This window comes from Chrysemys picta, chromosome 1 (genome assembly GCF_011386835.1).
Source record: "Chrysemys picta bellii isolate R12L10 chromosome 1, ASM1138683v2, whole genome shotgun sequence".
Classification (NCBI taxonomy): Eukaryota; Metazoa; Chordata; order Testudines; family Emydidae; genus Chrysemys; species Chrysemys picta.
Window position 1 is genome coordinate 59,513,436 of NC_088791.1, and position 25,478 is coordinate 59,538,913.

General features: G+C 38.0%; 1 protein-coding gene across 6 annotated transcripts in view; it reads right to left on the minus strand.

Moving 5' to 3' along the window:
- Positions 1 to 25,478, minus strand: part of LRIG3 (leucine rich repeats and immunoglobulin like domains 3) — a 48,722-nt gene that overhangs the window by 13,344 nt on the left and 9,900 nt on the right. For 2 of the 6 annotated variants that reach the window (XM_024100581.3, XM_024100582.3), the window contains exons 4-12: positions 12,795 to 12,929; positions 11,966 to 12,109; positions 9,833 to 9,976; positions 9,372 to 9,515; positions 8,819 to 8,962; positions 6,898 to 6,978; positions 6,088 to 6,159; positions 5,656 to 5,727; positions 2,673 to 2,836 (exon numbers count right to left, since the gene is read on the minus strand). In XM_024100581.3, the coding sequence (XP_023956349.2) occupies positions 2,673 to 2,836; positions 5,656 to 5,727; positions 6,088 to 6,159; positions 6,898 to 6,978; positions 8,819 to 8,962; positions 9,372 to 9,515; positions 9,833 to 9,976; positions 11,966 to 12,109; positions 12,795 to 12,929 (1,100 nt within the window). Of the gene's footprint in view, positions 1 to 2,672; positions 2,837 to 5,655; positions 5,728 to 6,087; positions 6,160 to 6,897; positions 6,979 to 8,818; positions 8,963 to 9,371; positions 9,516 to 9,832; positions 9,977 to 10,690; positions 10,780 to 11,965; positions 12,110 to 12,794; positions 12,930 to 25,478 lie in introns of those variants that run through there. The other 4 variants (XM_042855896.2, XM_042855861.2, XM_042855967.2 and 1 more) reach the window with 4 other exon arrangements.

Sequence of the window (25,478 nt, forward strand, 5' to 3'; positions counted from 1 at the left end):
AACCTTTGACAAGGTCCTACACCAAAGGCTCTGAAGTGAAGTAAGGAGTCATGGGATAAAAAGGAAGGTCCTCTTATGGATCAATAACTGGTTAAACGGTAGGAAACCAAGGACAGGAATAAATGCTCAGTTTTCAAAATAGAGAGTGGCAAATACCAGTGACCTGTACTGGGATGTGAGCTGTTCAATCCATTCATAAATGGTCTGGAAACAGGGGGTGAACAGTGAGGTGGCAAAGTTTGCAGACGATACAAAATTACTCAAGAGAGTTAAGTCCACAGCTGAATGCAAAGAGTTACAAAGAGATCCCACTAAACTGGATGATTGGGCAACAAAATGGCAGATGAAATTTAACGTGATAAATGCAAAGTAATTCACACTGCAACACATAATCCCAACTATACATACAAAATGATAGGTTCAAAATTAGCTGTTACCACTCAAGAAAGGTCTTGGAGTCATCGTAAACAGTTGTCTAAAAACAATTTCTTAGTGTGCAGTGAAAGTCAAAAAAGCTAACAGAATGTTAGGAATAGGACAGATAATAAGACACAAAATATCATAATGCCACTATGTACATGTCTGGTATGCCCACACCTTGAATACTGCATGCAGTTTTGGTTGTATATATATATATATATAAATATAAAAAGGTACAGAGCAGAGAAGGATAACCAAAATGATTAGGGCTATGGAACAGCTTCCATATGAAGACAGATTGAAGAGACTGGGACTGTTCAGTTTAGAGACAACTAAGGAGCAATCTAATAGAGGTCTCATCATGAATGGTGTGGAGAATGTGAAGAAGGAAGTGTTATTTACCCCTATACATAACAAGAACCAGGGGTCAGCCAATGAAATAAAGAGTTTTAAACAAACATAAGGAAATATTTCTTCACACGACACACAGTCAACCTGTGGAACTCATTACGAGGGGATGATCTGAAGGCCAAAAGTAAAACTGGGTTCAAAAAAGAATTACGTAAGTTCATGGAGGGTAAGTCCATTAATGGCTATAAGCCAAGCTGGCTAGTGATGCAACCCTATGCTCTGGGTGTCCCTAAGACGCTGACTGCCAGAAACTGGGACTGGATGACAGGGGATGGATCACTCAGTAATTGCCCCTGTTCTACTCATTCCCTCTGGGGCACCTGGTATTGGCCACTGTTGGAAGACAGGATACTGGGCTAGATGGACCTTTGGTTTACCCATTATGCTCATTCTTATGTTATGTTCTTAATAGATAGTACTATTTTCAGATGTCAAATTCCTCGCTGGTTTTCCAAAATGATTTCCTCATAAATAAGGTATATTCTTCATTAGCTGTCTATTAATTTGTTTACTTTCTGTTCTGTCCACATCAGCTTTAGAGGTTTATATATTAGCTACTCTAATTTAATATTGAAATATTAAAAACACTTGTATAAGATGGTAATGTTAATAGCTGCTGTTAAGACAGCAACAAGACCCTGCAAATTCTGTGCTCCTTTATACCTAGGCAATTCCACCAAGACTCGTGAGGTTGTATAGGTATAAGGATAGGATTAGTAAAAATTAAGCAATGTTGAATTTGTTGGGGTAACAAAATTATAGTGAAGAAAGATCAATTTTCCATTTTACCTCTTTAAATCCAGGACAGTAGAACGTTTTTTGTAAACTTTAATTTTTCCTCTATTAATGGAAATTGCAAGGAAAAATATATATGAATGTCAGATAAAGTACCAAATTTTTATCTTAAAACAGTCAAGAAATTAAGAATTAAGGTTCCCACTTTGTGCATTAGAATAGGGTCTTCCATTACATGATTAGACAACAAAGTGACAATATTTGACATGCAATATTTAGCATCAGTGAAAATGTTACGTGTTAAGCTATTGTATAATTTACATACTGAAAGACTATTATGAAGTGATACTTTCAACCCAAAGTTGACAGGCAACAAATAAAACCTACCCTGAAGTATTTGCAGCACTACAAACCTGAAAATAAAACTGATTCTAATTAGTATTCACTGTTTAACCTGTGACAAATGCAAAAGGTAAAAACATTACAGAAAAGTGAGTTGGATTTTTATAAATGATTTTGATTTTATTAAAGTGAGGTGTTAGTAATGTAAACAAGAAATGTATATGCGGTCACAATGATTTTTAAAAGTTGAAAATAGTGTTTTGAAGCCCACATAGAGAGGTCAAGGTTACCATGGGAACTATACTTCAATACTTAACTTCTGTGCAATTAAACTCAGATTTAATAAAGCACAAATGCAATTTGCATATATAATTAAATATATTGCATATATTAATAGACATGTCAGTTAAAGTACACCAAGCTGCACCACATTTTTAAATGGTGCTTACCTAAACAATATCCATATTTTAACTTTAACAGCACATAAATTTACCACCACAAACCACTGATCTTTCCTTTGTACACAACACGTAAGTATGCAACACATGAAATTAAGTCAGAAAAATGTTATTCCCCATCTGGAATGAAACCACAAGCTCTGAGTACCTGCAGATCAAAGTTTGAGGAGCAGTGGACAAAGCATTAAAACAAAATATTAACCCCACTCAGTCCAACTAGAGAAAACAAAACATGCCAGATAAACCAGTGTAAAATAAATTCACTAAGCAAAACCTCTGAAGGTGAGGAGAAACAGTTATACTCACCACACACAAACTCATCTGGGCTAACAGCAAAGATACGTCTGCCTTTTAGCAGCGGAGGATGAGCACAACTGGCATTCACAAAGTTCTGAAAGTTGTTTTCGGATACCCACTGTGGTAGCCATTTTAGCTGGCAGTCACACAAAAGACTTGATGTATTTAAGTGCCTAAGGAAAACAAATTACATTCAATGTTTTCTGTATAAAATGCAGATCCACCCAAACAGTACAAGTCAATAGTATTTTTGTAAAACTTCATGTTTTAATGATTTATTATAAAAGAAACTAATGTCACCCAGTACTCACAGGACACCATTATTGGACTTCAGGTCTACAAAGCAGACATTTTCATTCTTATTCAATTCTTTGAAAAATCACATTTGTGACTCTTTACAGTTTCATGTCTCCATCTTGAGTCAGGACAAGGACAGTTACGTAAAGGGGCAGGGCAGTGATGTAAAGAGGGCACCTGAGAGGACACTCAGAAGAGAGGAGTTCCAAAAACGACATAATGCGAATACCCTCACAAAAGAAAAACTTTGGGGGGCGGGAGAATGTTCAGCCCAACTACAAGCTGTATCCCAACTGAGGTCTGCTGGGGTGCAGCTATCTAAACAACTGTACCAGGACTGATGAAAGAAGGAGCATGAGTAAGGTAACAGTGGTATTTATGTGAACAGTGGGTATACACCAATCCCTATGTTGTGATATGAACAGCAGAAATACTCATCCCCATGGCCTCAAGAACCCTGTTGCCAAGATGAAGACCAAAAGATCCACTTTGCAGTATCTTCTGATACTGCAAGTAAAATCTTGCCCCTGACTTCATTAGGCCTGGATTTTTACCTCAGATTCCTGGCTTTAAACCAAGTCTCCTGCTCTCTCTGCCTCAGATGTTGCTGGAGATCTTGTACTGTGAGTCTTAACGTTTGCTGGAGCTTGAACATCCAGTTTTGTAAGCAAGTGAACTGCAAATGCATCCAATTGCCGATAGTACATAACAAAATTTTGTTTAATTTAATCTCAGATTCAAGGTCAGAAACAGCAGTAAAAACTCACAGCTTCACATCAGTTCAAATAGCTAGAACCCTAAATATTCAGTTTATGTCATCTTTTCTCCACAGGATTGGCGCTAAAAGATAGATCTCAAAACAATTGGAGTGATGGAAATTACAGTTCATCTTGGAAAGGAACTAGGAAGATATTTGAAGGACCACAAATGCAGACGTAGTCCTCCATTGATAGCACAGTACTACCAAACCTAGCCACATTCAAAAAGAAGAAATGGGAAGAAACCAAACTAATAGTTTCAAAAGAACATTCTGTGAGTCCATATAGGACCAACTTAAATTTCCACTAAAAAATTGAACTCTTCCTACTTGGAAGAGTTAGTTTGAAACCTCTTACAAATCTGGACCAAAAATAATGAGGAATCAAACTTCTCCCCGAGGACTACTGATAAGTATTTGGATCTAGATAGAGCTAATTATAAAAGCCTTAAAAATTATCTTGATGGAGGAAAGACAGTATTAATTTGTGTGTGTCCACGGCGATAAACGTGTACTTGTAGTGAGTGAAACATTCCCATTTATTAGTATAGAAATTCTGTGATGACTACTTTCCAGAAGCAAAAAAGGAGGACATTACCAGCTCTGAACATTTCCTTTTCAATCAAGTTTTTCCACACAAGTGCTCTGTGCTCAAAACCTAGAAATGCCATATCATCAGGCAGAACTGGATCCAGAAGAAACAGGTATTTTTTAATAGAAAATTGAAGAGTGGTCTTGTTGCTATTCTTAGGATGGAAGAAAACCATGGCTGTCTTGACCACTTGATGCAGTGAACATCAGTCATACCCTCACCCTGCTAACCTTCTCTAGGGTCCTTTGAATGGGCAAAATTCCTGGGAATGCATATTATGAAGAGTTAATTTAGCCAATTTTGGGAAAGCACGTTCTATCATCTGCCCAGTTATTTACCAGCCATGAGGGAAACAAACTTGAGAACTTTGGGGAGCGGGCAGGGGAGACATTAGAAAAATCTCTCTATAAACAGAGGGAATGTCCAAGTCCCTGAAGGACTCAGAACTTCCCTGAGCACGATGTCCTTAAGCATCTTACTTCCCTTGGTGGATGCTACTGTCTGAAGGTTGCTCTCTGCTTTCTCTCCGTGGCCTGAACACTGGGAAATGTCATCAGGTATGGGAAAGGAAGAAGAGGGCCAGCCTCTAAGCAGTTCTGAGTCTGACCCAGAATAGCAATCTTGAGCCACAGCAGAACACACATTTTTTCTCCAGCAAAGTTTCAGGTAGTTTCTCTTCACAGAAAGAGCAGCTTCTCTTTTTGACTTATTCAGCTTTGTCATGTTGCAAACTCTTATTTCCAGAAACTAGACTGGGTAGGGCTGAGACAAGAAAAGTTAGAGAAGGAACGAGACAGGAGCACCGGAGACAAGAAATTAGCTGTGCCTCAAGGAAAGAAAACAAAGGTCTTTTCCGTTTCAGCAAGAGTTAGCTGTAACAGCTGCTGCACTGCTCAACAGAAAAAGAGCTTTTACAGCATTCCCTCAGAAAGGGGGACTTTACCTTGCAATTGTTCGTATGTTGCCTCAGGACAGAGGGAGCCAATAATAAGGATCTGCAGATGGGTCTTTGGTAAAGAATTACGATATTGCATTTTACTGGTCCAGTAAGTGGTAGTTCAGTGATACCAGTACTCACTTTACAGTACATTAATAAGTCTTTCTTATCTCATGCATTAGGGACCAGTTTAAACTCAGGACTCTAGGTACCAAATGGAGTAGAAAATGAACACCTGCCGCCTGATGCTACCTAGCTTATATGCAGCAACTACAGAGAAAAATCTGTTGATGCACCATTTGTTACATGACTTCAGAATTGTTGCAATGAGAGGTTAACACTGAATCTATCAGTATCTTATATGGCTTATGTATTTTCTAATATGGAGATTTTAGGGGCAAGAACTTACAATTCTTCAAGTTTCTTCATTTGTGAAAATGCATTTCCTTGCACTGACATGATTGCATTGTTACTTAGATCTCTGGGGAAGGGAAAAAAAAAAAATCAGAAAAAAATCCATTTTATTAACTCAAATAAGGTTTAAGTAAAGATTCAAGCTATACTTCGCTCTATTCTGTACTGATAATGTAGAGATCAGCTCAGTAACCAAAAGAACAAAGACCAGTTTCCATAGTATGCTGATGTTCACTTAAATATATAGCACTTTGAGCAGAACTCCTAGACAGAAAGTTCTTAAGAAGTATCACACTACTGATCAACAAGGTAAATCTGCTTCATTCAGACAGTCATGAGGTAACCTTGGTAGTCTTATATTTGTTTTGGTTAATCTTGATATTTGCTTTGGCCACTGTTGGGTTAAATATGAATTTCAGCTACTTACAGGTGTTCAAGTGCATCCAAACCAGAAAATGCTTTCTTTGTAATGGACCTAATCCTGTTTCCTTGGAGTATCCTGGAAATATAAATACTTAATGCAAAACAGATGCAGTAAAATGGGGGCATTTTTTGAAACTATGATGAAAATCTTATACAATTGCTTTTTTAGGCAATTATTACTAAACTGTGACTAACGTTCTCCATTCTGCCTTTCTTGCTGCAACAAAATACCTCATCTCTAAAATATACCCATTTATTCTGCTTCAGTAACTATATAGATGATGGTATGATTTTCAAAGATGTTTAATGTGTACAGTTCAGTAACATGGAATTTTGTTTTTTAAAATCTATAAATGTAAGCATCTTTTCATTCCATAGCTGTGTATTTGGAATGACATCTTTGCATTATAGCAGAGCCATTGCCACTAGATGCTGGATTACTTTATCAAAGACTTCCCTTGGGCACTGTGCTTTTGTAATCTTTGAAAACACACCTCCCTTCATTTCCTATTATGAGCAATCCTAATTCAGTGTGAAAGGTTTCTATGCAGCAACTGCATGAATCTCCATATTGATAACATTCAAGAAGGATCATATTCTTCAGATTTTGTTTGACTAAAGAGCTGGTGTTTTGGTTTCTAGAAAAGGAGGCTTCAATGAAGAGCAAAACAGTAAGGAAGGAAGTCACAAATTTCAGAGATTAATAAAATTCCCAAGGTTGGGCTCCCTCACAGTACATTTTATCTGAGCTAGTCCAATATTAATTTTTTTTTAAGTAACTAAGAAAATCCAAAATCAGGTCAGTCATACTTACAGCATTCTAAGTTTGTCAAGTCCAGAGAATGCACCATTCATATCTTCAATAGTCCATGAGATTTCATTGTTCTTCAGATCCCTGGTTGAAGAGATCAGACCCAATCACAAAAAGTACATTATATTTAAAGCAATTTCTAGAATAGTCTGTGTAAGGAACATTGTGCAATATAATATCAATTTTAAAAGATGCTTGACCCAATTTGTTTCTTTTTCTAGTATGTCTGAAGTTCAAGGGCCTAACCCTTTTCACCACTACTTTAAAAGATGACCAGAATCAATTTATTTAAAAGAAATTCAAGGGCATTCAAATACCAGAAGGGAAAAGGGAAAGTGGGGATGGTAAGAAATGAGGGGGCCAACAGTTGTCATATCAAAATAAAACCTAAGACAAAATCTTTAGAGAGTCAGTTAAATATGGTAACAGATGGATGTCAAAGGGAACAAGTTTCACACCCTTGGGCCACGACAGCAAAGGTGTGCGACCAGATCTGTGAAAGAGGAGTGGTGTCTGAGCAGAGAACTAGTAGGATAGGATTTAAGAAAAAACTCAGAACCATGTCACAGGAGAAGAATATACAGAAAGTCTGAACCCTAAACGTAAAGAGTTTAATGTACACTTTTCCAGCCCTTGGAATAAGTTCAGCATGCATATAGCCAAGCTCTAACTTATTGTTCTGGCCATTGGAAATGTCAGTTATTAAACTGATAAGAACAGATAGTAGATAATGTTTTCACCCCTCAGCTCATAGAGAGCCTACACGGACGCTGAACATCCTCCAGAGTATTACAATTTTAATTCATTCACACACTTCTCACCTCTCCCCCGAATCACAAATTTAGTAAAACAACATTATTTCAAAAACAGTGCTCAGACAAATGCTAAAGGCTGACTAGCTGAATAACCCAAAGCCTTGATAATCATCAACCCCTAATCTTTAATGACCCACTGAATCTATCTATGTCTGGGCTTAGGCTTCTACCCTCATGACATCTACCAAGAGAGAAACTCTTATTTAATTAGGTGGAACCTATAATCATGGTGCCTAATATGTCAGTGCTAGGCTCACAGCAGTGCTGTCTTAGCCTTTCTGCCACTCCCTCTTAGCTCCACTGGAATTTGCAAGAGTCTCTGGAGCATGGCAGCTTCATGCTTTAGACATAAATTATGACATTTAGCAGTTAGGGTATTCATCTCATGAGATTTAAAGGCAACTTTTTTAAAAGGTTAGACACAGGACAGAGGATGGTCAGATTGCAGTCAAGTGACATAGGGGCTGACAGAACAGCTCCTCACAAATCCTTCCCTTAAAAGGCATGAGGTTGTGGGGAGGGGACAGGGATTGGGAGCAATGTTGGCAGAGCTGCCCTCCACATTCCCTTACAAGCAGTGCCTGGAGAGGAATGTTTCTGGGGGCTACGAACTGGATGTGAGGGAGGGAGCAGGACTTAGTCCCCCCCTCCAGTCTCTAAGTGACAGCCAATTGCCAAGGCCACCCATGTACATATAGTTCGTTTGGGGTGCACATGTACAGCAGATGCCACGATGCGACTGCTGAGAGCTAGTATTGTGCTCCCTGCCATGAGGAGAATAGAAACAGCCATTATTAGTTTCCTTTTCTCCCCTCAGAGATTCTTTTAAGAAGCTTCCTTATGAAATCACTGCGACAAATAGGAAGGTCTGGGGACGTATAAATTTGTACACAACCTGTATTGCAAGAAAAAAAAAAAACATACTACTATCCTGGATGAAATCTTACCAAAAAAAAAAAGAAACCATACTAAGGTCTAGGAAAGATTAAAACAAACTTTTGTAGTTCTGCACTTCCTTCAAAACAAAATAAAAGTAATTCAAGAAAAAAAATGGGTATATTTATGCACCGTCTAGGTTTCTGACCTTAAAATAAATTATGTCAACTTACAAAGTCTTTAAACTGGAAAGTCCCCGGAAGGCACAATCAGCAATGTAGTTTACTTTGTTGTTCCCAATATACAGTCCAACTAGTAGGCTTAAACCAACGAAGCTTGAATCATCCAATCTTGCTAAGTGATTAAATGTTAAATCTCTGCAAGTTCGAGATGGAAAAATTTCTTTCAATGGTTGAATATTTATTACTCATTTCTCCCTACCACTTCATTTTTTAAACAAAAAATCTTCTTAGTTGCAGCTATCACAAAGCCTCCTACACAATTTTTGGTTATTATACAGCTTGTGTATTATTTCCTGCTATTCACAAGTGGATTTCTTTCATTTGAAAATTGCTGTGTCAAAGCCCTAGCACAAGTGCCATGGAAAACTGAAATGGTCATGGTTGGCTTCAACTTTTCACAACAAAATAGGACTATCTTGCACACAAAAAAAGCTGTTGTCACTTTGGAAACTTTGTTATGAAAAATTCACAGATCAGTGGTAAGCAGCTCATGCTTTGGCATGTACCCTACTCTCAGAACTGGAATAGAATAAAAGCTACTCACAGCTCGCTGAGTTTCTGGCAAAATTCCCAGGCATCGGGGCTGATCCTGCTGATGGCGTTTTGGCTGAGATGGAGCTGCTGCAACATCAGCAAGCCATAAAGCCAGCCTTTGGTAATCTCTGTTAGGTTGTTATGGTCCAGCTGCCTACAAAACACACACAGACAAAATGTAGGGTAAAAAAATAAATAAAGCGCATGCTTCATCATGGATCAGAAATTGATTGTGAGATGTTACTGGCTAGATACCTGGTTACCACAGAATGAATATATAGAAAAAAAAAAAAAAAAAGAGGCATGCAGAGTTGCGAGAACTGCATTTACATATTAATAATACTCACGACTTGTCAAACCAAACCAAAATATTTTAATTTGAAAATATCTTCACATTTGAACAAGCATGTCTATTTATTTTGAATTACACAAATTATGTCTCTTATGAAAAGACTGAAAGTTTATACTTACAAGACTTCCATGTTGGTTAGTCCCCAGAAAGCTCCATCCATGAGTCTATTTACTCCATTTCGTTGCATTTTTAGTGATTTCAAAGCAGTAAGTCCTTGGAAAGTAAGCCCATCTATTTTTTTTATTTTGTTGCGATTCAGCTCCCTGCATCAATAAATTTTACAGTTACAACAGAGTAAGTTTACCTGGATGCCTGTAACATTTCTTCATCATCAGACTTTAAAACACCCATGCTACACATAAAACAAAGTAAACAAGATAAATGAGACCTTTTTACTGTAACACAGAATAGTCCTAGCACAGTTAATCTTAATGTATTTCAGCTATAGAAGGACATGTGTTTGTTATTACATTGATTTTTAAATTTAAAAGGTCCAAGCTGGTTTAGGAGATAACAAATCACCTTCTGAAGTTTACATTTATTTTTAAGTGCTTGATGTTTAGTTAGCAGCGATTAGTGTGTAATCAGGGGGTTAAATAAAGAAGGATCATTATAAAGGGACCAAAGTTGGTCCTCTGTTTTCTCCATAAGGACTACTTATCTGCCTCCCTAAGAGATTTCTGCTTCTACACCTTCCCACCCAGAAACACAAAACGCTATACCTCCAACCTAGTTCACTTTTCAAATTTGTAGCTTTTCAGGAATTAAACCACCATCCCTGTAAACCTGCTCAATCACCCAAATTCTGCATCTGGGGTTAATGTACAGAAGCACTAAAAGAATCACACTTAATAGCGGACGCTGGTGTTTCCCTGCTCCTCCTCTGCCTAGCTTTGCAAGTCAAGGTGAACATGATTATGAGATCACACACAGTCATACAATTCCTTTGCCTCTACAGTGGTAAGTAAACACACTACCTAAGGTAATAAATCCACCTGCATAAGGATTGGCTTTCCATTCATCTGAATCCCTGCATATCAGAACAGGCAGGAATGACAGTTTCAGATGGATCTAAAGATCAAGAGGACCACGGAGATCATTAATACACCCTGAATTTTAAAGTCTACTTTCACTTCCATTGAGATCTGATTTAAACTGCTTTTCAATATCTGTGGATGGCACACAACCACCTTCCTCAACAGTGTATCCTCCTGCCTAGCTGCCTTTATTATTTATTACATACTTTTTCTTAAAAGCTAATCAAATTAAGTTTTGTCCCTTAAAGGGGCATTATCAATTTGAAATCCAGTCAGTTAAGAGTTATTTTGGGTATCACACTACAACTCCCCAAACTCATGTAAATCCCCCTATCAATTTTTGTGGTTTCAAAGTCACATTTGCATACTAAGAAAGATGTATAGGAGACCCACACAACAGAAGAGTTCTATACAGGAGAAACCCTGAAACTCGCTAGACACAAAGTACTATCAAATGCACAGAGAAAACAAAAAAGCCTCTTCTCTAATTCCTTTCATTTATAATAGTTTTAGATATTACTTAAAAGATTAAAAAAAAAAAAGTTCTGACAGAAGTATATCATCAGTCAAGATGATGGTGTCTAACTTTAGGCTATTGCTCCCTGTCTTATTTTCTGAAAGTATGTGATTTCTCTTCATCTGTTTTTGCCAAGAAAATACGTAGAGGCTGATCTTGTCTCCAAGTTATGTATATTTAGGGCTAGTATACACTGGCAACGCTAAAGCACTGCCATGACAGCGCTTTAACGTGGCTTGTCACGGCAGAGCGCTGGGAGCATACAAACCCCCACCTCCACAAGGGGCGTGGCTCCCAGCGCTGGTGCACTGTTTAAACTGCTGCTTTACAGTGCTGAAACTTGCTGCGCTCAGGAGGGTGTTTTTTCACACCCCTGAGTGAGAAAGTTGCAGTGCTGTAAAGCGCCAGTGTAGACAAGCCCTTAGTATCTCCTCAGGTGTCTAAATACTGGAGCATTTTTGCTGCCCTTGTGTATTTTTCTTGATCAGGCAAATCCAATTTTAGCACAAAGACTATTCCCATCTCACCCATATGTGACAGTATTTTCTTCACTATAAGGCTGCAGTTACTAGAAGCTGCAGAACAGGTTCTCGGTGTCTGCCTCACTTAGTGTCTGGCTAAATTAAGGGCTAAAGTTCTAGCACTGCCAGCGCTGTGCAAGACCTAAAAACAATCAGCCAACTGTAGGTTGCACTTACAGGTGCTGCAGATGGGACAGTTTAAACATCTTTTGAGGGATGGCTGAAATTTTGTTCCTGTTCAGTTTCAATACTTGAAGTGTGCTAGACAAACTATCAAAGGCACCTGGTTCCATGGAGGTTATTCGATTACTGTTAATGTACCTGTTGAGACAATGTCTAGGAGGTTAGATATACCACTATTTAATAGAATTTTAATACAAAGCAGGAAGATATAATGATCATACACTGCATATCCCAGGGTAAATAACTCTTACATTTACCAGATTAATCACTAATCTAACCACAGTCCTCACCAGTTGGTAATTGGAGGGCCAAGAGTTATGTTCAATTCTGTAAGAGTCTGCTGCTATGAGAGTTGACAAGTATGTTATCAACATATGCCCCATAATTATGCTGACTAAATGCAGCTATGGATTAATTTAATTCTCAAATCAATGATACTGTAAAGATTCAAGAAATTAATAAAATTCCAAATGTAATTCAATATAATTAAACCCAATTGAAGATTTTTTAAACTTTATTTTGTAACATTTTTAGGCCTCAACAAGAGATATTTTGTTAACCAGTTTAGTATTAGTACTTTGACTTTTTATTTTTTATGAACTAAAAGCTCTATTGCAACAGTCTATGTGCCTATACCAATGATCTATAATGGAACAGGTAAAGATGGGACTAAATATTTAAAGTTAGTATCAAACTGAAAAAAATACCGCCTCAGCACAGAGGCAGGATAGCTATGGTTTGCAATGACGACCAAGATAATTTGATGGCATATTCAACATTTTGAAAGCACTTTGGAAAAATTTAAAAATGAAGTTTTGCTTACAGATACTTGAGCTGCAAAGAAGGAAATGATGCAGTTTTCAACTCTGAAATATTATTGTTGCTCAGGTCCAAAGTCTCTAGAGAGTGAAATGGTTTCAGATGTTCAGGCAAGATGCCCCCAATCTTGTTACTGGTCCTGCAATTTTAGGATATTAGTCAAAGATTCTGCCATTCTGGTGATAAACATTTGCAAACAATACATCAACCTGGCAAAAACTAGTGCTCCACTCTCCCATAGAGAAATTAACTTTTCGGAGAAGAGATACTGTTCAGCAAGTTCTCTTTAGTAAAATGATTAGCTATCATCATATACCAAGTTACAATTCTGCATGTTCTGAAGAAACTTGTTTATCTGTATTTCCTTAATCATACTGCCAGGACAGAAAAAGAATCTACTTGTATTACAAGCTGATTACTGGGATTCAGAGGTTTTAAGACCTAAAGGAACCACTGTGATCATCCACGCTGGCCTCCACAGTGCAGGCTATAGAATTTCATTCAGTAATTCCTGCATCATTTCCAAAAGGCTTGTGGTTGAACAAGAGCACATCTTTTTTAAAGCTATACAGTACTGACATTGAGCAATAGGACACTCAGCATTGCAGAGAAATCAGGTCAAGGTTTAACCAAGTCATACACAATGTTGTTTTAAAATAAGTGTTACAAGAATGTTCATCCACCCAAACACCCATTAAGGACAAAGACCTAGATTAGAAGATAGATTGATCACTATGCACCACCACTGAGAGAGAGCAGCTATTTTGTAAGTGGAGTTGATATTTCAATTCATCTCAAGTAATTAAGAAAGAAACTAGTACATATTACATAACCCATATAGGAGTGTCTCAGATTTTGTGTGTGGTCATCACAACTAATGGTATTTCCTGTCTCCATGCACACCACAACAGTAACTTTGCAACTGGGTTAGAGACATTGGCATCATAGCCTGTCACAAGAAACGTATTTTTTCTTTTATCATAACCATATTTCTGCATTTGTACCTGCCATTCTACCTAACCTTGTTTTTGTATTGGTGCATTCCAGGAAAATCTGAGCAGCAATCCTATGCTGCTTCAGTGAGGAATAGCGTGCCCAAGAGACAGGCATAGAGACCAGAAGCAACAGTACACAGGGCAATACGTTCTGGGATATCCCACTGTAAGGAGCTGGGGAGGTGAAGGGGAGAATGGAGCTCAAATGGTTATAGGAATGTAACCATCTGCCAGTGTCTGCTCTTTGCTGGTTAGGTTCCAGTCTGCTTCAACCAGGTCTAGTTGAAATAGTTCATATACCTAGTTTTAGCAGTGTTCAAAAATTGGGATTTCCCCACCACCACCATTTAGAGATTGCATGCTAAGTGGTTTAAATTAAGATATTAACAAGTATATAGGTTCTGAAAAAAACATTAGCAATACTGGCCTTAGATCAAGTGGTAGGCTACAGATTCTGGGGTGGTTGCTTATGCACATGAGAAGGGGTTACTACTCATTAGGACAGAAAAATCCAGACTCAAAAACTTAACCAGAAGTTATAGATTAATAGGCCCTCCCATTAAGAGTAAATGATCTTGCAGCCTCTCCAACATTACTCTCCTTCTGTATCATGTTTCATTCCTCAGGCTGTCTGGTAAAGGTACACTGCATTTTTTTTTAAAAAACCTCTTAGCTGGAAGTATTTATAATAAATGGTAACAAATTACTTTAATAAAAAACAACAACAAGCACAACCATCATGTGTCACTTTCACTGGCCAAATAAGGCTATGATTTAGATAACGGGTCATAGAGCCTTTCGTTTATATATTAGTTTGTTTATAAGGTAATTACTAACTAGGTATTAAAACTGCCAATTACTTGAGTGATGAATAAAATTTTCCTTGCAGTAAAAGTGTGCTCCAGCAGAAGCCAGCAATTTCCTGAACTGCACGCCTCCTAAATTGCAGTGTGAAAGTGTTCAGTTATAGACATGGCTTACACAGTGCTGTCTTTGTGTCAGTATTGCTCATAAAACAGAAATTCCTTACAACTGGCAGGATAATAGCCCCTGTATCACAAAGTTCAGTCATTTCTAATAGAACTGAATAAAACCCAAATACTATCTTCAGATTACTGCTTTAACTAACTGGCCCATTACTTGACATAGACCAGCATACAGAAAGTCTGTTTGCTTTTTGGGGTAGGGGAGAGGGGGACGGTAGTGCAGTCACATAAGGGGGAGAGAAAGTAAACTCATTTGTTCACGAAAATAGGGCTACATATCAGTGTTTTTATTACAACTCTATGTGGGTCAAAGACATGGTAATTAAGCTCCCACTGTGCATTATGTTGCCTCTTGACCGTGGAATATACTTTAAGATATTTGAACGCTTTACTACTGACTGCCCTCACTTCTTAATCCCACTGCCTCTTAAAACAAACAAACAAAACCCCACAGTGAATTAAAAACTACCTGAACAAATTACACCAAAGGAATGGGGTTATATCTAGAAAAAATGGCGAAGCTAACTTAGGCTGTAGCATAATAAAAGAAAATTTCTTAAGTGGCTATTTCAAATGGTACCTCAGACCAATCAGGTTATAGCTACAGATATATAGAGAGATTGAATGAAGATAAATGTTGGAGAAATTGTGGTCAAAGAAGATTTTATGCATATATGGTAGACACATCCAGCCATTACTGTGATGCAGTTTGTAACCAAGTATCACAAATTATTAGATATTTATTACCAAATGATCCTTTGGTAATCCCTCCAGGGGCTTCTTAGCAGGAACAATCATACAAAGGAAATGAAGAATTAATCTTTCATCTGCTAATAGCTGCTAGGCTGATAGCTTCCCACTGGGGAAAAAAACAGTCCAACTCTAGAGCAATGGTTCCAAAAAAAATATGGGAGGCGTTCTTTATGGAAAAATTGATGTGCCATTTACATACCAAGGAAAATAGACGAAGGACTTTGGTATATTCACCTGCAAAAGAACCTCTGTACACTTGCCCACTTTTTTAATATTGACATTTTATAGGCATGCCTTGTGTGAGAAAGGTGTATGTAATCAGAGATTTCACTCAACGTAATAAAAATCACTAGAAATGACATGTAGTGGGTAGTGTAAAGATGCTCATTCTGTAACACAGTAACACCTGTTAAAGAGAGATCCAATGATTATACTACTGTATGATGTCTCACTGTTGTAATGATTACTGGAATGTCTCTGATATTTACCTGTTAAAACTTCTAAAATAAAGACGGGGGTGGGGGAAAGAAACGGACGTTCTAGTGCGGGAAGCCTACTGAACCATTCTAATTTGACTTTCTCTTTATAATCATTGTAGCAAATTAAATAGTAAATTATATCAGATGCCTATCTTCCAAGTTATTTGTTATATTAATCACAAAGAACATTTTTGAAAACACAAGCCTAGCTAACATCTCAGAGGAGAAACAAACAATATCCTATATCTTGACATAATGAAGTACTAATAAAGTACAAGACTCTTCTTGTGGTGGCTGAAGAGGAGGCAAAAGATACCAGGGGCTGCTCTACTTGCAAACACACCAAAGTAACTAGCATTGATGTTTGAACTCATATCTTTTGTTATTTAAGTGCACATGCACAGGCTTGTACAAAAACAAAATGTCAGAATTCAAACTGGATTTAGTTAGATCCATACAAGTTTGTGTGTAGACCAATGCTAAAAAATATTAATATTAGTAACAGTTTAGAATGTGCCATGAATTAGTTTTAGATTAGGATTATTACAAAAAATTTATCTCAGCATTCATGACTTTTACTACATCACTAATGTCCATGAAGTTTACAGCAATCCAATCAATCATGAAGCAATGGGTCATCCCATACAAGCAGCAGCTACAGCATATTCAACATATTGTCTAGTACAGTTTCCTTGCCTCTGGGGGAAATAAAAAAATGGGACAGCAACTTCCATATCTGTCTTGTAATGCCATTAGAAAAAGTATTTAAAGGATATATTTACAATGTAGCTGGGAGTTGTGTTTCCCAGGGCGGGTAGATAGACTTCTGCTAGCTCATCTTGAGCTAGTGTGCTAAAAATAACACTGTGGATGTTGAGTCACTGGCAGCTAGAAGCCCAGGCCCACCTGACCCCGTTTCCAAGCCTGGGCAGCTAGCTCGAGTCATTTCCCATGCTGCAATGTCCACACTGCTATTTTTAGCAAGCTAGCTCACACTAAGCTAGTGTGAATCTGTCTACCTGCACTGGGAATCACACCTCCTAACTGCTGTGTGGACATATCCCAAATGTGTTGAAGGAAACCACTACTTTTTATTCCAAATACTATGTCTAAATACCTGCTGATAAATATTTTCAACCTGTATGCCATATGTTAAAGAAACACCTGTGGAACTCTGAACTCGTATCTAGGCTATTGACTCCTACTCATGAAGGCTGACATTTACTACAACAGGGAGAGAATTGGTGTCCTCTCTCACCCTTATGCTGAACTCTGTCCAAAGTCCCAATATGCAACATATTACTGTTCCCCCTTCCATCAGTAAAGTTCTCCTTCGAACCTGTTCTTGGTCCTTGTCTTTTGCTACACTCCTAGTCAGGCCTTACTTCATAATCTATTGAGAATTGCGGAAGGTGAGGAGGGGAGACAGGTGGAGGTAGAAAAAGTGGTTAAAAAAAAAAAATCTAGTCACATTCCACTTGGCACACAATCTCCCCTCTTTGGTTCCCCCAGCTTCTCCTCTCCACCTTCACTGGTGCCTGCTCCTTTCATTTTGGCTGTTACCCTGTTCCATGGTTGGTTTCTTCTTCCAAGTCTCCTAGTGATGGCTCCCACTATGCTATGAGAACTGGGGCCCATGACAAGGAATAATGGGAGGAAAATAAAGAAAGGAAAATTTAAGCTGGAAAAAAAAAAGCAGGACAATTTCTGTGCAATAAACTCCCAAGGTAAATGATGGGAGCCCGGTATTTTGTGGCACATAGAGCTGCACAAATTACTGCAGCATTTACTGTGGCAAATAATTCTCCAGTGGCCACAGGAGAGAAAGAGAGACAATGATCTCTGACGCCTTTTCCACTGTTATGGGATCCAACTTAATAAGCACGTTAACTAGGATGTTTCTGCTAAAATTATCAGTAGTGTAATTAATAATGATGTCATTTAAACTGTCATGTTTCAAAGTTAACACCCTACTGCCATAAATGGGACTATGAACCTTTCTCACAACTGTGCACCTGACTGCAGCCTGAGACATTTATAGTTGGAACATTCTCTCTTCAGTCATTAAAATATGTTTATATCCTTAAGAGACACTCATATTCCAGAGAAGCAGATGCCAAAGTAGAGCCAGGACAGCATTCTGGCTCCCTTCAAGTCAGCTGATAAGTCTACAGGTCTGCTGCCTGGTTCACACACAGACATTTCACACTCCTTGAGCCACATTGCTGCTTTCCTTGTGAGGATCTCTTCCAATTTCACATTCTGTGATATTCTTGACAGGCTTTCAGATCAGACTTCATAGCAGCCCTGGCTCTACGCATTTTTATTATGCCTATATTTGTGGTATCTAGGCACAAAAGTACAAAATTAACATTAAGTCCCCTCCTTTGTCATGCTAGTCTACTGAATGACCCTGGCTGCTTCCTAGGACGGAAGGAAGGGGCAGAGAGGATGCCATGTGAGTGGCCATGAGTTTCTGGAAGGGAAAGGTTTACTGATGCCCAAGCCAGGCATGGATGAGGGGAGGAAGGGAAAGGAGCTATGAAATGACACATACCAGGAAAAGTGTCCAGAGAAGAAAGGATGAGGGGAAAACAAAACACCCCCCCCCCCCCCCCCGCATATTTTCACCCTATCAGAGAAAGCAATGCTTTACTACAATATTAACTTTTCCCTTGCTAAACTACAATCTGGTGCCACCCTTTCCCCACTCCACTGAAGCTGCTTTTGTCAGTCACCACTGACTTAGCACTAAGTAGCAACAGCTCTTCATTTCCCCACACGGTAGATTGCTCCCTTTCACAAACTATCCTCTCTCTGAGCTTCAGACAGTGTGCTTTCCCCCTGGTTCTATGTCCACCTCCAGTCTCCACCTGCTCCTTTAGCGTGTCTTGGGTCTCCTTTTCTTCCCACTCCCTTTCAGGGTTTGTTAGGGCTGTATCTTCACCTCTCATTTTAATGCCTTATTCCTGGGTGACCACATCTACCATCTCACCCAGACCTTGCCCCACTCCATTCGGGCTCATCTGACACTTCTTCCTAGATGCCCCACCATCAAGTAAAATTTAACATGGCAGCAAATGAATTCATCACCTTTCCTCTCTTTTTATCACCACTGAAATTAATATCCTCCCCATTCCTTACACCTGCAGCTTCATACTAATTTTTAAATTCACTTTGTCCTCCAACACTAATGCTCACCAAATCCTGACAGTTTTTCCTCTATAATATCTCAGAAATCTACTTGATATCCTCTGTTATCTTTGCAAAAGCCCTTGTCTTGGCTCTGTTTATTTTATACCTCAGCTTCGACAAGTTGTCATCTTCCAGGCACGTCTTCCTTCTCCTGCCATTCAATCTATCCAAATTGCTGCCACAATAAAATCCATCTTCCTTGTTTGCCACTCTGATCACGCCCTGTTCCTCTTCAAATCGTTTTATTTCTTTCCCCTTGTTCGCCACATTGAATTTAAGTGACTGCAAAACCTAGCTCCTGTCTACCTCTTTGCTCACAACCTTTGCCACATCACTCACTGTTCACCAGCACTCTCATTCTTGGGATTTTCTCCAAATCACACCATGCCCGAAACCCAGTCTGACATGGCTCTAGCCTCTTCTTCTTGAGTCCCTCTTCAAAACAAAGCTTTTCCAGAAAGCCTAATATCCTAATCCTCTGCTTTCATCCAGCATTCTGGCTTTGAGACAATGCCATTATCTAGCAAATACAGGAGGCTTAAGACATCAATTTCTATAGAATTTAAGATTTTATTTTAAAGAAGTCATTTCCAGAACTCATACTTGTAAAGATAACCTTTGGAATGTGAACTGATACTGCTTCCATACATGCCTTTGCTATTGCAAGATGGCAAAGAGCTGGGTTCCTGCCAGTTTGTAGCCCTGGATCTCCCTGATACTTATCCCCTCCAGACAATCATCTTTGATGATTTTGTCCTCCTGCTTTAGGCATTTGTTAAGATTCTCTCGTTAAGATATAGCCAAAGATGCATCAAATTGCCACCCTGATTCAAACACTGCCCCTACACAGTGCCCATTACGCTATATTTGAGCAAGTGTGGAGGTGGACAAACTATTTTGTATGTTTTCTTAAATTTGTGTAATTTCATTTGAGAATAAGATCTTGGAGCAAAATGGCCATTGTTTTAAAACAAATATTTAACTCACATTTCCATCTCTACTTAAGAAATGGACATAGAGTGGTAGTAGAAGATCATCTTCAAACATTTATAAGAGGTTACTTAGATTAGAGACATAGTTCAGCAAAGCACTTAAGCACACAATTTACTTTAAGCACATGAGAAATCTCACTGAAATTAGTAGGACTACCCAGGCATGTAAAGTTAGGCATGTTTAAGTATGCTGTATTTCAATGAATCAGGACCTGGATGAGACAATGCAAGTTCTAACATCTGAAGAACATTGTTCGGGTATTCCATCTAGGCAATCAGTAACACAAATACCTTGAAATTATGTGAACTTTTGATTGTTGATTGCCATATGGTTTTTAACATGGAAGCAAGGATGAAAATAGCTAGCTAGTAAACCATCCAGTAATCCTTGAGAGAAGCCATTTTTCATTCTTCCCAGTAATGGGACTTGGCCCTTAAAAATTCATATTAGCCAGAAGAATTAAACCGCCTAACACTGATCAATTTATGCACTTTTAGCTATATATCAGGCAACTTGTTTAACCGATTTAAACAAAAAACTTCTTACAGATAAGAAACAGCTTTTCTTCTCCATTCTTAAGACTTAAAAGGCTAGCTAAAGGATAAATACCTTTTTAGATTAGATGGCTAGGTTGATTGCATCAAAGGCCCCAAGCACTCTAAAACCCCCCAATGGAGAGAGAACTGTGTTATACTTTTGTCTACTGACATGCTTAGAATACCAGAGCATGTGGCAAAATTCTGATTGCCAGAACATAGTTAGGTCCTATCTACATCACATAATGGAGCAATTGCTTTAACCATCTCAAGAAACAATCATGTTGTAACTGGTTCCCTTGTCATCTGAATGTGTAATCCAAAAAGGACTTAAGTACACTGCCCACTGATGAGACTTTGGTGATAGCTAAAGTCAGAATCAATGGCAATGAGGCAAGATAGAAGAAAAACATCTAACATGTGCAAAGATCAACCTTGGCTCCTCCTAGTCAAAGCTTAATTTCCATACTGATGGCAACTTATTTTTAAATTTCACAAGAGTCACTCACCAGTCCTGATAAAGACTGAAACCTAAAGACGCCTTGAAAGTTTACACAGGCTACATAAGCAATGAGAGAAAAACACCTTTATAGAACTCACTATTTTGATCCATCACAGCTTTCTAGAATTTTTCTCTCTCTGAATATATATTTATAAAGCTGAGCAACTGAGACAATATTTTTAAAAAATCATTATTGAGTGCTGCAAAATTTTTTATTGCAATCAAAATAGAATCATTTTACATTTTTCCAATGCAGCAATTGATTTTAGCTTTTAGGTTAACATCACCATTACTGACAATTGCCCTATTAACACAAAAGATTAATAATTAGATGAATTTTAGAGCAGCTGACCAGAAAGTACAACTCTCAACTTGATCTGGGCCAAGAAAGTTGGAATAGTTTTGTCAACCAACTTTTAAATTTAACCTTCCAACCTCTGTGACCACAGAGAGAGAGAGAGATGATTAAAAATAGCAACATGCACATAATAGTACAAATCAGCAAAAATAATTTTCCCAAAAGTAAGTAATATGTATAAAAATAAAATGCTTGTATTTAAATTCAATTTCAGTGCATTCGGTAAACTGATCTAAAGCTCTTATTTTAACAATACTATCTGGAATGCAAGGGATTTTTTTTTAATACTGAACATTGCCTCATTACCAGTGTGCTTGACAATCTGTGGATGCACAATCTTTCAACTCTGGGTCATGTATTCAAAGTAATTGCAGTCTGAAGGCTGTCTGATGACCTTTAGAAAAATGACCATGTGGTTTCAGTCTAGTGCCTAGTAAAAACAAGTGGCTACATCACAAGAACTTCCATTAATACTGACACCTGACTGGGCCATCACAAAGCTCAGAATTGAATGGCCATGGTATTTAATGTGTTAAACCTCCTCCTAAAGGTAGCTTGCCCAGAACATGTTGAAGAATGTTTTTAACATACTAGTCTGACAAATTGTATAGCCGATGCAGTCCATGCTTAACCTATCCTATGGATATAACAAAATATTTCAATCTCTCTAGGGTTGTCAATATGGCACTTTTCATAAGTTCTATATTAGAAGAAATATTATTCCACTTGAATCATGTATTTTCTCATTCCTGCCAATGCTATAGAGACACTTAAAGACATAGAAAAGTCTACAAATTACTTCACATATTTTGTCAGAACTTTTAATTTTCCAGTTTAGCTTTAGCCAAACTTGATTTTTGCTTGGTACGGGTCAGTGATTTACAATGGTTGTAACAAGAATTTTTCCATCTGAACTTATCAGCTCTGTACAAAAATAATAATAATAAAAATCTAAGCTTACTACTTAAAGAATTTCACTAAGATTTCAGACTTCATTATTTTAAGATATTCTAATTGGAGTCTTTCAAGCTATATGCAATACACATCTCAGAATGTGTGGTTTCCTTATTGTGAGAGACAATAGCCCTTATACAATATATCAATGGCTTGTGAGTCCCTGAAAGACCCTTCACATTTTGGGTCTTAGCGTATAATTCTGATGTTGATGTATTTCTTTCTTTCTTTCTCTTTAAGCTCTAAGTCTATTTGTAAGTTTAGGTATAATAGGTTTAAGGCAAAAAAAATACCCCCAGTATCCCAATACAACAAAGGTCTTTCAGGGTCTCCAAAGCCACTGATAGCTGCCTTTCATTTTCTGAGGTACTGAAGGATGACCTATGGTGGTGACATCACATGTGTAACACCATAGGCTGTATTTTATATGATCCCATAAATAAAGTAGACTCCAGTTTGGTCAATATTTTTGATATCTTCAAAGAAAACTTAGGTGTTGCAGAAGTGTTTGCAATTTCACAGAAGGCCCTCTTCCTTTTGAGGGAGTACTGAAATCAATGAAAGTTAATTTTTCAGACAATATTAATATATAAAGATAGAGGTCCCTAAACACTTGTGGTAATTAAATATCAGATTATACTTTTTCAAACACATTTATTATACCCTGGTGCGGAGACAAAATTATATCCCACATGCCTAAAGTTTCCCTATTGTATAGTGCCCATTGTGTTGGATACGGTATAATTTTCTTCCTTTCCTGAACTGCTTTATAATGTTGTTATGCACTGAAACAATAATGTGTCACCCCAGAAGTAGCATCAAGTGTTCTTAGCTACATCTTAAGTAGTTTGTCATCCCTTGGGATTAAAGTTATACCAACCTAAGTAATCATTATGAACCATAAGGCTTTCTAGAGCATGGACCCATGCTATGAAGGACAGTGGCCAAGTGACTTTTTAAAAACTGATTATCTGTATGTTTTTGCAGTTTTTAATTTCAAAGTTTCACCCCACATTAGGTACAGAATTGAGAATTAAAAAGTCATGCAAGACTCTGGCTATGTTGTTACTGCAGAGTTAGCTCAAATCGACGCTCATATTACTTCTCTCCAGTTAACCTATTTCAGTCACACTGAGAAAAAAAACACAAATTGCGGGGTGCACATCAGTAAACTGAGCTATTCTATGAGTTCTTTTCCAGTGAACTGCAGGAAAATTTATCTGCCTTTCTGGGCATGGGGGGTAGGGGAAATGTGGGAAGACATTGGAGGACTAGAAGCACTTGAGTGTTGCTAACTGCGTCCACACAACAAAGTGGTTGTGTTAGCTGGCAAATTGTGTTCCCTTTAGTTTTAACCTACGCACCACCTCATTCATTTACCAGGTCCCTTCTCCCTCACCAAATCTCCCCAGGATTAATATGACACCATCAGTTTAGTTGACTTTAGAGTGCCATGTAGAGCAAGAACCAGCAATACAGTATTTAGGTGATTCAGAACAAAAACATGTTTAAATTTTATTCAAAGATGTCCCTAACTGTTGGGGCATTTAGCATTCACTTCTAAGCTTGACAAAACAGCAAATAAGTGATCAACAACCAGCAATAATTAAAACATAACTTGCTTTTTTCCTCAGAATTCCAAAATTGTGTAGCATGAAACTATCACAAATTTTAAAAACAGTCCTATGTTCGTTGTAACTGGCTTTACAAGCATTTGAGGAATGCAAATAAGGAAACATCTAAAATATTTTAGTTCTAGTGATAGATAAATGAGGCTATATTACTATGTATAGCCAGTGTAAATATTTGTGGTAATTTAGTTGTTAATCCAGTATACCCAAAAATGTTTACATTGTATTGAATTAACATTACATATTTAATAATTAAATTCTAGCAACTAGAAGTAAGTTTTAGTTTTGGATTACCCAAATTTGCAGGAAACTAGGGACTGAATTGATGTAGAGCTCATTTTTTCTCCTGCAGAAAATAAATTATATTGTATGTGTAATTTGAAGAGTCAGAAACAACCAAGAGTAGGTCAGACAAATCAGTTCCATTTTTGGTTTAAACCATTTTTTTCAAAAACTAAACCTGAAAACAGTTTGGCTAAAGGGGTGCTACTACGGATAAAAGGTCCCCTCGGGAATTTCTCAAGGAACATCACAGTGTGCCAAGTAATTTCCTGTTATGCCGCACAAGCGCATTTACTAGACATTTTGAGTATATTCTTCAGCAGTTACGTGAGTCAGTGTTAGTTATGTCAAGATTTACATTGCCTATCGAGCCCTTACAACTGTACATGCCCTGCAGCTTAGGGAGCATCTGTTACTCAGGCTAGGTCAGCAAAACTTATGTCGCTCAGTGGTGTGAAAATTCCACCCCCTGAGCGACATAAGTTACACCAACATAAGCACTTGTGCGCACAGCGCTATGTCAGCGGGAGAACTTCTCCCACCGACACAGCTTCTACTGCTCGCAGAGGTGGTTTTTTTATGCCAACGGGAGAGCTCTCTCCTGTAAGCATAGAGTGTCTTCTCCAGATGCGCTGTAGCGGCGCAACTGTATCAGTACAGCTGTGCCACTGCAGCATTGTACATATAGACATACCCTCTGTGGAATTCACTCTGCAGAATTGTAAGATTCCAGAACTGTACTAATAGGTGCTAGGGAGGAGAAGTTTTCACTGCTTCGAAGAGAGATCCTGGGCCATTAGAGTCTGGCAAGGAAAGAAAAGCGTATCAAGGCACCCTACGCAGCATTCCTAAAAGACTTGTTGAGCAAGCTAGCTAGCTTTTGTGCGCATCTTGTAAGAAATGTAATCAAAACAGAGCTTCAGCAGGATAACTCCCATTTAAGTAAATTCACACACCCTTTTTTCTGCTATTGAGAGTCAGAACCAAGACTAAGGAACACAATAGTTGTTTGCACTGGGAAGAT